The 15203-nt window shown below is 29.7% G+C and overlaps 2 protein-coding genes across 3 annotated transcripts in view; both read left to right on the top strand.

The window, feature by feature from the left end:
• LOC100062823 (NKG2-A/NKG2-B type II integral membrane protein) overlaps nt 1–15203 on the top strand; it is a 100304-nt gene that overhangs the window by 43520 nt on the left and 41581 nt on the right. The window lies entirely within an intron of this gene.
• LOC100062789 (NKG2-A/NKG2-B type II integral membrane protein-like) overlaps nt 6836–15203 on the top strand; it is a 30002-nt gene continuing 21634 nt past the window's right edge. Inside the window, exons 1-6 of one of the 2 annotated variants that reach the window (XM_023643116.2) lie at nt 6836–7274; nt 7673–7771; nt 8257–8310; nt 8844–8995; nt 13570–13673; nt 13903–14449. In XM_023643116.2, coding sequence (XP_023498884.1) covers nt 6959–7274; nt 7673–7771; nt 8257–8310; nt 8844–8995; nt 13570–13673; nt 13903–14023 — 846 coding nt within the window. In that variant the 5' untranslated portion in view covers nt 6836–6958 and the 3' untranslated portion in view covers nt 14024–14449. Of the gene's footprint in view, nt 7275–7672; nt 7772–8256; nt 8311–8843; nt 8996–13569; nt 13674–13902; nt 14450–15203 lie in introns of those variants that run through there. The other variant, XM_070269880.1, reaches the window with a different exon arrangement.

Raw genomic sequence — 15203 nt, 5'->3', positions numbered from 1 at the left:
TCGTTTTGGATTGATGAAAACTTCCTAAATTTTGATAGTGGTGATGGTTACAAACTCTGTGAATGTACTAAAAGTCAGTCATTTTTACACTCTAAATGGATCGATTTGATGTTGTATAAATTATACCTTAACAAAGTTTTTCATACAACTCTTGGGATAATGTTTGGGACTGCATTTAACCTTTAAAGTAATGTGTACAGATTAGTCATCTTTACAATATTGACTCTTCTAATCAATATCATACTTTATACTTCTATGTATTAGGTTTTCTTTAATTTCTCTATTATATTTTGTATTTTTCTATACTGAAGTCTTACACAAATATGGGTATTTCACAGTCATGCTTTTATAAATGACTTCATTATTTCTAAATTTCCTTTATTAATTTTTGCTGCTTTGAGTAGAAATGCATTTGAGGTTTGTATGTTGATCTTATATCTAATGACTTCCCTGCTTTTGTATAATAACGCTATCATTTCATATGTACATATAAACAACTATTTCATCTTTAAATAATCACGCTTTTGTTTCTTCTTTCCAGGTGCAAATACTGTTTATTCCTTGCTTATTTTTACTGGTTAAGGTTTTATTTCCGATGTTTAATAGAAGGTACAGTAAAAGGTTCTATATATATCCTTTCCTATTTCAGGGGAAAAGATTTCAATATTTCATCCTTAAGTATGAGGTTTGTTTAAAGGTTTTTGTTTAATAATACCTTTCTCATATTAAAATAATTCCAAAGTATTCTTATTTTTCTAGTAGATTTTATAATCAATTGATGTCATCTTTTTATTATTTTTGCATCAAATAGAATGATAAATGTTTTCTCGGTATAATGTTTATGAAGTAAACTACCTTTATTTCTCAATTTTCAAACCAATCGTGTTTCTGAAATAAAACCACAATAATCATTCTGTATTATTCTTTGAAAAAATCAGTGCAAATTATATTTAGATTAAGTAGTTTTTCATCATCCATGCTCACAAAGACATTAGACTTGAATTTTCATTTATGTTGTGTACTTGACAGAATTTGTTATCAAGGCTGTATTGGGAAGCACTTCTCTTTTTTATTACCTCCAAGACTTTGTGTAGGAGTACTGTCATATTTTCAAGCGTTATTATTCTCTACTGATAGCATTAGAGCTTGTAGAGTATTTTAGTACACAGGTTTATATAATAAACTCAATTTCTTTAGTATATGTTAGGTTTACCTAGGTTTCTCTTTGTTGTACTGCATTTTGGTAATTTGCACTTTTTGGAATTTCCTATTTCATATAGATCTTAAGATGTATTCATAATGTGGTTTTATGATCTGTTTAATACATGTAAAAACCATAGTGATATTCCCTTGTTTAATCTAGATATAAAAGATTTGTGTTAATTTTTTCCTTCAACAGTCTTTTAGCAATTTGATTAAGCGTTTTCAATGAGAATGACTTCGGTCTTGTTGATCCTCTCTACCGTAATTTTGTTCTTTGTTTTCAGTTTTTACTATTATTGTTTTCTTCCTTCTACTTCATTTCAATTTAATTTCCTCCAATTTTAATTTTCCATTTTTAGTTTCATGTAAAGCATGCTTTGATTTCTGCTTTTTTTTCTTTTGTAAGGCATGCATTTAATGCAACCAATATTTCACAAGACAGAATTTTGCTGTTATATTTTCATTATAATTCAAATAAAAATGAGAAACATTCATTAAGATCATTACTTTGGCCCATATGCTATTTATAAATTTATCACTGCATTTAAAACCATATAAAGATTTTCAAATTTTTGGTTATTACCATCTGTTTTTGATAAACTGTAGTTAGAGAATTTTTTATGTAGATGGAAGTGTTCCATATTTGTTTAAATGTGGCTAGGGTGACTGAGAAAGCAATTTTAAAATTTTATTTAGCTTTAATTAATTACAAATTAAAGATAAATACCCAAATTTCAAGTTCCACTTGTCGAACTTGGCTAGCAGCTACTGCAGTGACACCACAGTTCTATATGTTTTCTATTAATAGGTTTGGAAATATGGGTAAATAGTGTAGTTATGGGAAATTTGTATGTGAACTTAAAAAGGAATGTTCTATGTTACTTGTATGTGTGTGTGTATGGATTGGTTAATTGTCTTGTTTAAATCTTTCTATACCCTTACTGATATATCTGTTTGTTTGATAAGCAGTGACAGAGAATTCTTTAAATCTCCACTTCTGATTGTTTACTTCTTCACTTTTTTCAAATGCGTGTTGAACTTGCATTACTGAGTACACACAGATTCAAGAAAATCATTGCTAATGGTGTTGATATTCAGCCTTTCATTGCGAAACATGCTTCATCATTTCCAACAATGGTTCTTGCGTTATATTGTGACTATACATTAAATAGTAGTATTCTACTGGTTTGTGTTGTGTGGTGTACTTTTTCATCTTTTTCCTTTTATCTTTCTTTATGCCTATGTTAAAGGAGTGTCTCATTAGGACTGCAGACAGTTATTTTAAATATCAATATTCTTGGAATTTAAATTGAGAATTATTCTATTTATATTTAATATAATTTTGATTATTATACAATACAGTGTTAATTATATATTTTATTTATATGTGTAAATATGTAGATGTAATTAATTGTTAAGCATAATATAGTTACTTTTTAATTTGAGATGAACATTGCCATTTATTTGAACTCTACTTTTCCTTTGTTTTATTATCTTTCACAATAAATATTTTTATTTTCACTTTCCTCTATAAGAACTTGTTAATTTAATATGCTTTAAATATTCTTTATTAGTGCCTTACATTTTATAGCATACTTTCTTTACTCATTAACGTCTAACAAACTAGTACTTATACCCCTTCTCAAGCAATGAAAAGACCTAACAATCCCTTACATTTATTTACTGCTTGAGCAGTATTTGCTCCCTTGAATTCTGATATAAATATACATTTTGCAATTTGAAACCTTATCATTAATATTTTATTCATTCAGTATCCATATAGATGTATCCACATCATCTCTTTTCTTCAACTCTTCTTTTCTTTCTGCATATCCAGGTTTTCACTTAGAATAAGAGTATTTGTCTTTAGAAAATCCTTAAATATTTTCTTTAAAGTGAATTGATAATTAATTCCCCCTTAAAAAAAATAATCTTTCAAAATGAATACATACTGCCATGATATTAAAATCATATTTTCACTTGTTATTGCCTTCTAATTTATGTATCTCTCTTAAGTCAATAGTAGATATTACTACTATTAGAAATAGTCACAAATATATATATATAATTTTTATATAATAATGAATAAATTCTAATTACTTATTATTTTCAGTAATTTCCCTTTGGCTTTATATTGTCTGAACATACATTCCATTAAAGTTAAATGTCAGTAGAATAAACCCATTTTTTTATGCATAATTAAAAGCAATGATATATATAATATCATTTCAGTGAAAACACCAAATTGGATAACTGTAAGAATGGTAGATATAAGTACCTCAACTTTAAAAAGACATTTTAAAAGACAATGTTAGTGAATGTTACATTATTTGACATCAGTAATAAATGACTTGAGCATTATAATTCTATAATGGGGCTAATAGAAGGGAAATTAATAACAGTTTATGAAAATATACTAAAATATAATTGAAAGAAATACACATATAGTGAGCCAACATTAGCCATTGTTATAGAAGTCTCAAATATTAGCCCAGATTACAAGGACGTAACTGTGGATTTAGTTACCATTTTTCTAAATTTTAGAAAGTTAATTTGAGTTTGTGTAAATTCAGTCTCCTAGAGACATCATTAGAAGTGAATATCCTTAGGAATGATAAACATTTTCCCCTTTCTTCATACAAGATGAAAAATGATGAAAAGAATTTCTTTTGCTATACCTGGGTCATCTAAATTAAAGTTTTGCTTCTTTTGATGTTCATGTATCATTTGGGGTTCTAAAAGTCTACTCTCCCCTCTCAATTTTTTGGTTAAATGAAAATTTTTAAAAATATGTTCTTTTACCATCTACATAGTGAGACATGGGCTTTAGTTATTACAACAAATATTCGTATTAAAACAAAGACAGTTATAGTTGGTGGATGAATAAATGATAATATAATAAGTGGTTATTTAATGTTTCAATCTCTGGCATGATGATATAGTTCAACATTGTTTAATGTTTTATCATTCTCAGAGACATTTAAAATTCAGAATTTTTTCCATGATAATAGAAATGGCAGAGTAAGAGGATAAGGGAAAGAAATATGTAATGTCAGAATTTAGCAACTTGTCTGAAAGTAAAATTTGAACAACTACACAAGGACTAAGTTTCCAGTGTGTATGATTGAGATGGAAGCAAGTTAATAGCATAGGGTAGTCAAGTCTCTCTCCCCATATATTTTTTGGAATATGAAAACAATATCTCAGAGGCACTTCTGATTGACAAACTAAGTGACACACTACAAACCCCAGTCTCCTATATTTTGGAGGTGTGTGATAGAAAAACTGTCTTCAAAATAGCCCAAGTGTAATAATTTCCTGTGACACATAGATGAGAAATCTGCTTTTTCCACTATTAATTCACTCTGAGCCTTCACAGGGCAGTCTGTGAAGACCACAGATATTATTTGTGTACAAGAGTAACCCAGCCTCCCACTAGACGATGCACCACTTTCTGGACAACAGAAGGTATGTGTGGCTACTCTTCTGCTAGCCCATGTCACTTAGTGGAAGATTACAAATGCTAGATATGTGACAGAGGTACAGTTAATACACAATCAAACCAAAGAGAACATTAGTATCTTTATTTCAGGGTATAAAAAGGCATAAAACATGAAATATGTTGGAGGAGTACTTAAATTATTCAAATTATTGCCTATGCAGAAATAGTGAAGTGCATACAAATGCATAATTGGCTTTGTAAAATGATAAAATTTAAAGTGAAATACCAAAAGCATCATGACAATGAACAGTTAATTTTGCATTTTGTAATCAATATAGATAAAGTTATGTATATTTTATATTTAGTTCAGCCTTTAAAAATTGATTCAAAATGAATTTATCAAATCATGAAGGTCAAAGGTAATTTCTCACACATGTACTTAAATGAAATAAAGGAAGTTTGATTCTTAATAAAAAATCAGCTTGAGGTGAGTTTCAAAAATGCTGATTTAAACAACTATAAACAATAAAAAAACTAAAAAAATGAATAAAACATTGCAACAAAGATATAACACACTGATAAAGAGACATCTGTCTAACGAATTACTTTACGTGGTTTAACAAATAGAAATTGTAAATAATGACATGAAAATTGTGTTAGTATAATAATTAAAATAACTAACATATTATCGAGAATTTATAAAAGGCAGATTGAGTATTAAGTGTTTTACATATTTTTTCTCACTTTAGACTAGTAAAGCTAGGTTGCTAGACACTAACTTTAAAAAAAGAAGAGTATATTCATTATTTTCATAAGAATGGAACAGTGTCACTATGTATAAAGAACTAAATATAAAAAATTACAAAGAAAGTAAAAAATCAGCCAAAATCTATATGATGGAATAATCACTTTAAATATTTGCTGAATTAGCATTTAAGATACAATGTGTCCTTGTATCTATAAACATAAAGGTAGATAGCTAAGTGAAAATAATTTTGGAGCAGATGGGATAATACTCTAAATGCATTTTTTAGTTAAATTATAACATTTAACATGCATTAATAATAAACCTGAAACAGAAGTAATTTCTTAACTTTAGACTAAATACTTGTTTTTAATTACAAAGTCATATTAGGCCTTGGAGTATCTCTCTCGAATTAAAAAAAAATTCAAAAAACCTTAAGAGATTAGGTCATTACATTTTTAAACTGCATTTTTTTCAACATTAGAGAGTAGCTACTGATTTTCAGCTATGACTAAAGACTGGCAAACTTAACCACTCGGCCATGAATGACCTTAGCATACTTAGACTTTTCTTCCTTCTCTTCATTTCCCTTATGCTTGGTTCCTTCTGACATTCCTGAACTAACTGTACTTTTCCCACATTTTTCTTAAAATCTTTAAATTTCTGCTATCTTGCTATATTTTATGTATTTTTGCAAGCCACTCTTAGTTCACAATAAGTAATTGTTTAAAAGTCACACACTGTAAGTTTCAAAGCCAGAATTAATTCCAAAATGACTGACTGCAGAGCTCATTGACTGAATTAATAAATTACATGATTTATTACAATTGGTTGCACAGCTAAAGCTGCCCTCACCGACTTTGACAGCCAGAGGATTTTTCCAGAAATTTGAAATTACGGTGTCCTTCCATAGATTATCTACACTTCTGTTTATCATCTTATGCTCTCATATTTTTGCCATTGAATCAAATGCCCATTACTCGTGTTAAATAAGTATTTTAAAGAATGATTTATATTGTTTAATTTTCACTATTTAGTAGGTGCTGGATAAGTTTAGTGTGTCACGTAACATTTTTCAATATACAAAATATTTCTTTAAAATTCTAATGACTTTTCAAATCTCCACAATCATTCAAAATAAAAGATCATTTGGTAACACCTCATCCTGCTTCATAAATAAATGTAAGTCTCTAAACAAACTAATTTAGTGCAGTAAATTACTATATATGCTAACACTACTATTCTCCCAACTTTAGAACACTCATCTTTAACCAGGAATGGATTTAAAAGTTGTCATAAAACTTGGTGCATCATTTTTTTCTAATGTGATATTTTAACTTTAACCCAGTTATTCTAATAGTCTTAAAATGTTTCTGAGGAATATGACTAAAAGTATAACAACATTATTTATGAACTACTTTATTCCTCACTAATTTATTGCTTTACGTTTCTCTAGCCAATAATCTTGCATCAAATGTGGAAAATCATTTTAAAAACTACTTATTCCATCATGAAACACGTTTACAGCTCTAAGGAAATTAGAACCACACTTTGACACTAACTGCCAAATGAGTACTGTTACTCACCTCACACTCCACCCATTTGCCTATACTAGGCATCTTGTTGTTATACATGCCGTCTATCACACACTCAAGGACAGTTTCCATACAGCACAGCCCTTGACATCAGCTGCAGAGATGAATAACCAAACAGTAACCTATGCAGAACTGAATCTGGTTAAGGACTCAAAGAAACAGCAAATGAAACCTAAGGGTGTTAAAAGCTCCATTTCAGTAATTGAGCAGGAAACAACCTATGTTGAATTAAATCTTCGAAATCCTTCTCAGGATCTTCAAGAGAATGGCAAGAAGGACCACTGCAAAGGTAAGACATTTAATAGACACACAGTAACTGTTCTAGGATGTGCAGCTGGGGATGCAGACGTGGGGAAGAGTAGGGAAAAAGCTCACATATTCTTTATTTGTGAGGATCAGAGCTTGCAGTTGCAGTTGGAATACGATATTCTAACAAAATCTGAAGACTAATTTCTTTCAGGCATTGTTAAAATTTGTAGTCTTTGACCAACAACTCACGGAGCATTATATTTACTGACAACGAAATAGTATATTCTGAGAGTAAGATTAGAGTAGTAGATGTGGGTTTGGGTTCCAAGTTTATACATATGATTCCCTGTGCATGTGAGTTCTCTTGAATGTAAACTGTCTAAGCAATTGTCTCCATCTCTCCTTTCTCAGTGTTTCCATTTCTCTGTTTCCCTGCAGATTTCCCATCACCTCGAGAGAAGCTCATTGGTGGGATCCTGGGAATCATCTGCCTCGTCTTGCTGTCCACTGTGGTAACAATCGCACTTGTTATTCCTTGTAAGTAAATTTTTTAAAGATTATACGAGAACTTTTCACTTTAATGATCATCAGTGTCTCTAAATATTTCCAGTATTATGTATTAGAACTCTCATTTTAATGTATGCATTTAGAGTAAATGTGGAATTTTTCAAAAGAATACCAGAGTGATTATAGAGAATATTATATATATATATATATATATATATATATATATTCTGATTTCATAACTCAAAGACATATTTAGGAGATTGAAAGAACTTTTGGAGAAATTTAAATTAATTTTTGAGATTAGTTAAACCAAACTCTGTAAGAGATGGTGAAGTTTAGGTTTTTAATATTTTTCCCCTAATCTTCACTACTTTATTATTTTTTGGTAAAATCATATTTTTTTCGATTATTCTAATTCTAAACAATACACTAAATTTCCACGTAAGAAACTAATATTTGTATGATTTATTTAGATCAATATTATTTTTTTATAAAAATTACTTTCATTTTTCTAGCTTCTGGAAGCCTGGCACAGAACAATTCATCCCTGGTAACAAGGAACCAGAAAGGTATGTTGATTTCTAAAGTTCTAATATTAGTATATTTTTATTTTGTCTCTATCTTAAGCTAATTAAAAATAATAGATTTTTGGAGGGACAATGAATTACAAAATCAAGTAATACATGTTCATACATGATAGTTATAGGACAGTCTCCCTTTTTGTGCAACAATATGAAGAAAATTCATTTAAAATCACCATACCCATTGTTGCTGACTGGCTCGAATTTTCTACTGATAAGAGACAAACAATTTTACTATTCTAAAATGGTGGTATTGTTCATTGAATTTCAAGACATGTATAGAGTTTAAATATCCACTCTCTTGTTTTTTTTGCTTTATATGAGCACATAAATTAGGAGATTAGAGGCTAACTCTGTCTGTGACTGTGTGTATGAGTACGTTTTGTTTTATATGTACCAGCCTGTGAGGGTGCATAGATAAGATATGTCCATATATGCTTCTACCTATGCAAATATGTAAGCTAATTTTCATTTTTTAAACTAAAATTATTCGGAGATAGTAATTCATAAACTTTTTCCAGCGTATCATTGTGGTCATTGTCCGAAGGAGTGGTTAACATATTCCAACAATTGCTATTACATTAGTATTGAAAGAAAAGCATGGAATGAGAGCTTGCTGGCCTGTGCATCTAAGAACTCTACCCTGCTTTATATAGATAACGAAGATGAACTGGTAAGATTTCAAATGTTTCCAACATTTTACTAAAAGCTTATTCCAGTCAATATTATATTTGTGAAAATCATCCAAATTTTTGTGCTTATTGGTAGTTTTTATTTTAAAGTGCACGTTGATCGCAAGTGAAAAAACCCGTATGATTACATATGAGGTCACAAAATAGAAGTTTCCAGCCCCCAGCAGCCCCTGAGTGTACTCTTGTCACTTCTCTTGTCTCCTCTCTTAACTACTATTCTGATTTTTAATATTATAAATTATCTTTGCTTATTTTTAAACACTATATAAATGGAACATTCAGTATACATTTTATGTGTTTTTTCTGTTACCTCCATATGATATTTAACAATTCATTCATATTATTACATTCATCTGTATTTTTTTAATTTTTCACTTCTGTATAATATGATTGTGACATTTTTTAATCTATTCTACTGAGAGAAATGTGGCTGCTTTTGAAGATGGTATTATGAATAATTATTTTATGAAAGTCCTTGTGTATGTCTTTTCCCACATATATTGTATTTATAATAAGTTACATATTATAAATAATATTTCATATACAATAAATTATTTTCGTGTAATATAAATATTATATTTATAATAATATTAATTTATAAGTATAATTGTATTTCTGTATAATTATAGTTTAGTGTCTTCTTTGCATTAGAATGAAATTGTGGGGTCATAAATATGCGTATGTCAAATTTATTTTGTTATCACAGTTTTTTAGTTTGTAGTGCAAATACACATTTTAGCAATTAGTCCCTTGAAGCAAAACTTAATATTATCAAGAATTTTAGTATTATGTCTGATTGTTATATAATAGTTTCATTATAACATTAATATTAACAGGCGTTTTTCTGATACTATTAAATTAAACACATTTTTCTGGGCTCTTAATCATTAGAATATTCTTTTTCATGATAATGAGAAGCGTCTGTTCCTGTCTCTTGCCCACTTCTCCTGTGTTGTCTTTCTTCTTCCTTCCTAGAAGTGGTGCCATTTTGAATTTGAGGTTGTTTTTGATTTCATGAGATGCAAATAGCTTTTTTGACTTTGTGGCTTACCTTTTATACTCTGATATTGGAGTCTTTCAATGATCAGAATTTACTCATGTTATCAGAATCCAATTTATCATTTTGGGTGTTAGTGATTATTTGGGACCAATTTCACAACTTGGTCGAAATTCATGACGATAATCTCCCACATTACCCTCTAAGTTTTATTTTTTTCCTTTATTTTTTAACTTTTATACTTAGGTCTATAATCCATTAGGAATTTATTTTTTGTGATGCTGTGAGGTGGAAGTGAAGTTTATGCTGTTCTACATCACTATCTAAATGATGGAACGTAATTTATAGTGAAGGTGATCTTTTCTTCATATGTAACTTTATATATATATAATACATATGCATATATATGCTCTAATCAGCTTTATATAGATAATTTATCTTCTTGAAGTTTTACAGTTAACACCTAGGTTTATGACCAATTTTGAGCTTATTTTTGTATATAATTTGAGGTATGTATAAAATAATAATAACTATATTATTTTTATTTTGCATAACAATATCCAATTGTTTTCACAAAATTTGTTGAAAAGACTATGCTATGTCTACTTTATGAGCTTGCATCTTTGTTGAAATATGCATTCCACATGCGCGTGGGTATACCTTTGCACTTTCTAACCTGTTTTATTGATCTAGTTATCTATTTTCATGCCAAGTCTGTACTTTAAGCATTCTTTTTGTTTTATAGTAAGTTTATATTAGTTACATTAGTTTTTTTCAAAGATTTCTTGTTTGTTCTAGGACTTTGTATGGATACTTCCTCATTATGTCTATCTCTTTAAAGATTATTTTGCTTTTCCTTTTTTTAAGCAAGTATGAATCTTAATATTATCAATGCCTTCTGCATCAGAGTGATCACATCTTTTATCTTCTTTACTTGGTTAACGTAACGGATCAATATTATGGAGTTTCATATGTAAAGCCAACATGGCATTGCTTCAATAAATCTATTTTTCTCATCGTGCATTATTTTTATATATCACTGGAATCTTTATATCACTTTATAATTGCAATCGATATGTAATTTCTCTTTTTGAGACATTCTCATCAAAAATACACATAACATATTTTATTAACCTCGTTCATCTTGTTGCAAGTGTTTTCTATTTTCTTTATCCTACAAGAGATTTTATAAGATTGACATTATATGTTTTTGGTACATATTGCTCACATCAATATGAAATGATCTGCAACTGAGCGTGGAAAGTTTTTTGAATTATAGATAACATTCTAATAGAAGTTTTAAGACAATTCTAGTAATTTCAGTTCTTTTTGTTTTAGTTTTCACAAGTCATAATTGTTAGAATTTCTTCAACTCTGTGTCTACTTTAAAATGTATTTGCATATTTTCATAACATTGTCTTATGATAATTTTATTGAGGTATAATATACACGCAAGTGGATGCAAATACTATATCCCAACAGCTTACTGAATTTTCATCAAGTGTAACCATCACCCGGAATGAGAAATTGAAATTTACCTACACTACGAAAGGGCACTTTCGTATTCTTTTCTGCATTAACATTACTTTATTTCAATGGAATCATACAATATGTGTTCTTTATTTTTGGCTTTTTCAGGTAAAGCTAAACTTGTGAAATTCATCTACATTGTTGCATGGAGTTGTAGATGGTCCATGCCTCCTTCCTGTTCCATTGTCTGATTATGTTGTAATGTATTTATCCATTCTATTGCTGATGCTCTTGGATATTTGGGTATTGTTCTATTTGGAGCTTCCATGAGTTATTCTGCCATACGAATTTCAGCATAAAGTTTCAACAAAATATGTTTATCACTTCTCCCTACTATACCTTTTAATTGACTCTTCTTTGTGTAGCTTCTTGAGAGGGAAGCTGCTCAGATCCTTCATTTTAGAACATTCTTCCTTTTGAAAACTTCACACAATATGTTTTTTATCTAAGCACTACTTTAGTTCCATCCTAAAAATTTTTACATATTCTCATTCTATTATCAGGTATTTGCTAATTTTGCTTTTGGTTTCAACTTTGAACTATAGATTTTGCAGAAATGTGTCACTTTCCAAATGTTTTGGAAGTTCCCATATTTCTTTCTGCTGTGATTTCCACTTCATTTCTTTGTCTTCGGAGAATATAATTTGAAATGTTTTAATCCTTTGAACTTAGTGATACCTATTTATGAACTAGATATTTTTTATATATGCCAGTTATATCAAGCTGGTTCATAGTGGTTTTACACGCTTTCATATTCTTACTGATTTTATGACTAGCTGTTCTATCAATTACTGAGGAAAGAGCTCTTAAATTTTCATCTTTATTAAATTGTTTATCTTTCTTTTTAATTCTATGTTTCCACTCCATGGGTTTGTGGGTTCTGTTGTTATGTCACTATATGTTTTCATTGTTTTATCTTCCTCTTGTACTGATTGCTTTAATATTTTTAAATGTTCCTTTTTATTTCTTATAATATTTCCTGTTTTAACAGCTATTTTGTCTGATATTAGAATAGCCATTTCTGCACACTATGGTTACTGGTGATAAGGTGTATTTTTTCCATCCCTTTTACTTTCACCTATTTATGCCATTGAATCTAAAGTGTGGTTTGCTACGGAGAGCATATAGATGGATCTTACTTTTTTCATTCAATATTTTTATTCAGATATTGTATTATCTTTTGATTGGAATGTTTATTCATTTACATTTAATGTAATAACTAATATAGTGAATTTAGGTCTGCCATTTGCTATTTGTTCAGTTTGTGTCTTTTGATCTTTTCTTCCACCTTTCCTTACATCTTTTGTGTTAAACATATGTTATTTTAGTATTTTAGCTAGTCTGGAATCACCTTGTCTCTTCTACACACGTACACATTATCCATCATCCAAGAATGTGTAGAGCTAATCTCATCTCTTCTATTGTACTCTCATTTTTTGTACCTTCCCATTATATTTATGGTTGGCACTATGTGTGGCACAAAAGAGATCACAACCTTGGAATAGAAAAAGTATGGATTTCCCTCATTCAGTACCAGGCAAATATAGCACTTTGAGCTGAAAAAGTAGTGGGCTATTTAGTGACTCATTACCCTCTGCTAATCAAGTCTGCCTCTGTGCTAACAACACCACTGAGTTTTTCAGTCTTACTGAAACTGTAAAAACTACAATTATTCTTGCTCATTGAGCTGGGCTGGGGAGGAGAGCAGGCATGGGAACAGTTCTAGGCAAGAAGACCGCAAATTTGTTCCATTCTTACTTGAATATACAGCAGTTTTTCCAATAATAAATACTTCACAAATTTTTATTAGTCTTTGATCAGTTCTCAGAGTCCTGAAACTGTGTCTTTGTCAGTGTGTCCTCTTCACTTAGCCATACTACTATGTTTTCCTAATGTGTCCAGTGTGTAACAGTGTAATGTAAATTGAAAGACTATAAATTAAAAAGAATTAACTTTATTTGCTGTTAGAAAATTCAAATTAGTATAAAAATACTTTTTTGACTTGTCTTCAAATTTCTTTACTCATAGAATTTTTTGGTCTCCTTGCGTGTTTACTCATGGCTTACACCCTCTGATAGAAACAACAGTAATTCATGGATGTGGCCAAGTGGCTCAAGTTTCTCCTCAAAATTGTAAGTTGTTTGAGAACTCTTAATATTTTATGCCTTGAAGGAATTAATCTTAGAAAGAAAAAAAATAAATATACGAGTAGTCATATAAACACAATTATTCAAATGTTTCCATAGAAAAATTGTATGGAAAATATGCAACTTTAGGTTATAACTACTAGTCTAAATACATTGTTAATTCATCAAAATAAGAAGTTATACAAATAATGATATAAGATTCTCTGTATTTCAGGTTCTCAAGATCTTCAGAGAGAGGCAAAAATTGTGCATTTTTCTATTTTCCAATGAAGTCACCTTTTTCTACATCCTGTTTGGAAAGAAGAATATATATTTGTAAGCAGCAGGCATTTTAGCTTACATAAATTTGATATAATGCTACTATCACCATCTATAAATAACATATTTGTAGTTTCCTCAAAAGCCATAAATTATTTGCTGAGAATTATTTTTTAAGATATTATTTTTTGGTGAAGTTTCAGTTTCACAACAAATTTAAGAGGGAGGTACAAAGATTTCTATATCTCCCCGTCTCAACACATGTGTAGCCTCCTTCTTTATCAACATCACTCACCAGAATGGACACTTGTTACCTAGGATGAATCTATATTAATGCATCATAACCACCTAAAGTGCATAGTCAGCCTGAGTCTTCACTCCTGTGTTGTAGAACTATTTTTTAATCTTTATCGATATTAATTTTAAAAGTATATACCAAGTCCATATTATACATTTCTTAAGCTTTTGCTATGTATTAAAATAAATCATGTATAAATTGCAAATCCTAATATCGAGAATTGTTATTGCTAGCCACAGTATGTTGAATCATTCCACTCATATTTTCAAATTAAAAGATATGTCTTCATCTTTGAAGACATTGAAAATAAGGAAGTAACAACCTTGGGGGACGAGGTATATAAGTCAGAGTCAAGTCAGAAGACAGAATCAGGGTACATTTGATGCAAAGAATTATTAACTATTTGTTGAGAATAGTCCACTAAGAAAGGATAAAAGAAAATCACAAAGAATAACATTATTAAATATTATCTATTTTTAATATATATATAATTGACGTAATGTTATATTAGTTTCATGTGTAGAATGTAATAATTTGATATTTGTATCTATTGCAAAATGATCACCACAAAAAATCCAGTTAACATCCGTCACCAAATGAGTTACAAACAAAAATGTTTTTCTCGTAATGAGAACTCTCTTTTTCTTCCTTCCTTCATTTCTTCCTTCCTTCCTTCCTTTCTTTCTCATTGCAGTGACATTAGATTATAACATTATATAGCTTTCAGATGTACATTGTAATATACTTAAAATTCTGTGTAGATTACATCATGTTCACCACAAAACTTATTGTAATGCATCACCTCACATGTGAGCCTAATCACCCCTTTTGCCCTCCCTTCTTCCCCCTTCCCCTATGGTAACCACCAATCCAGTCTCCGTTGCTATGTGTTTGTTTGTCCTTGTTTTTATCTTCTACTTATGAGTGAGATCCTACAGTATTTGACTTTCTCCCTCCGA

This window comes from Equus caballus, chromosome 6, assembly GCF_041296265.1.
Source record: "Equus caballus isolate H_3958 breed thoroughbred chromosome 6, TB-T2T, whole genome shotgun sequence".
Lineage (NCBI taxonomy): Eukaryota > Metazoa > Chordata > Mammalia > Perissodactyla > Equidae > Equus > Equus caballus.
The sequence above is the reverse complement of the archived record's forward strand: the minus strand, read 5'-3'. Positions and strand labels throughout refer to the sequence as shown.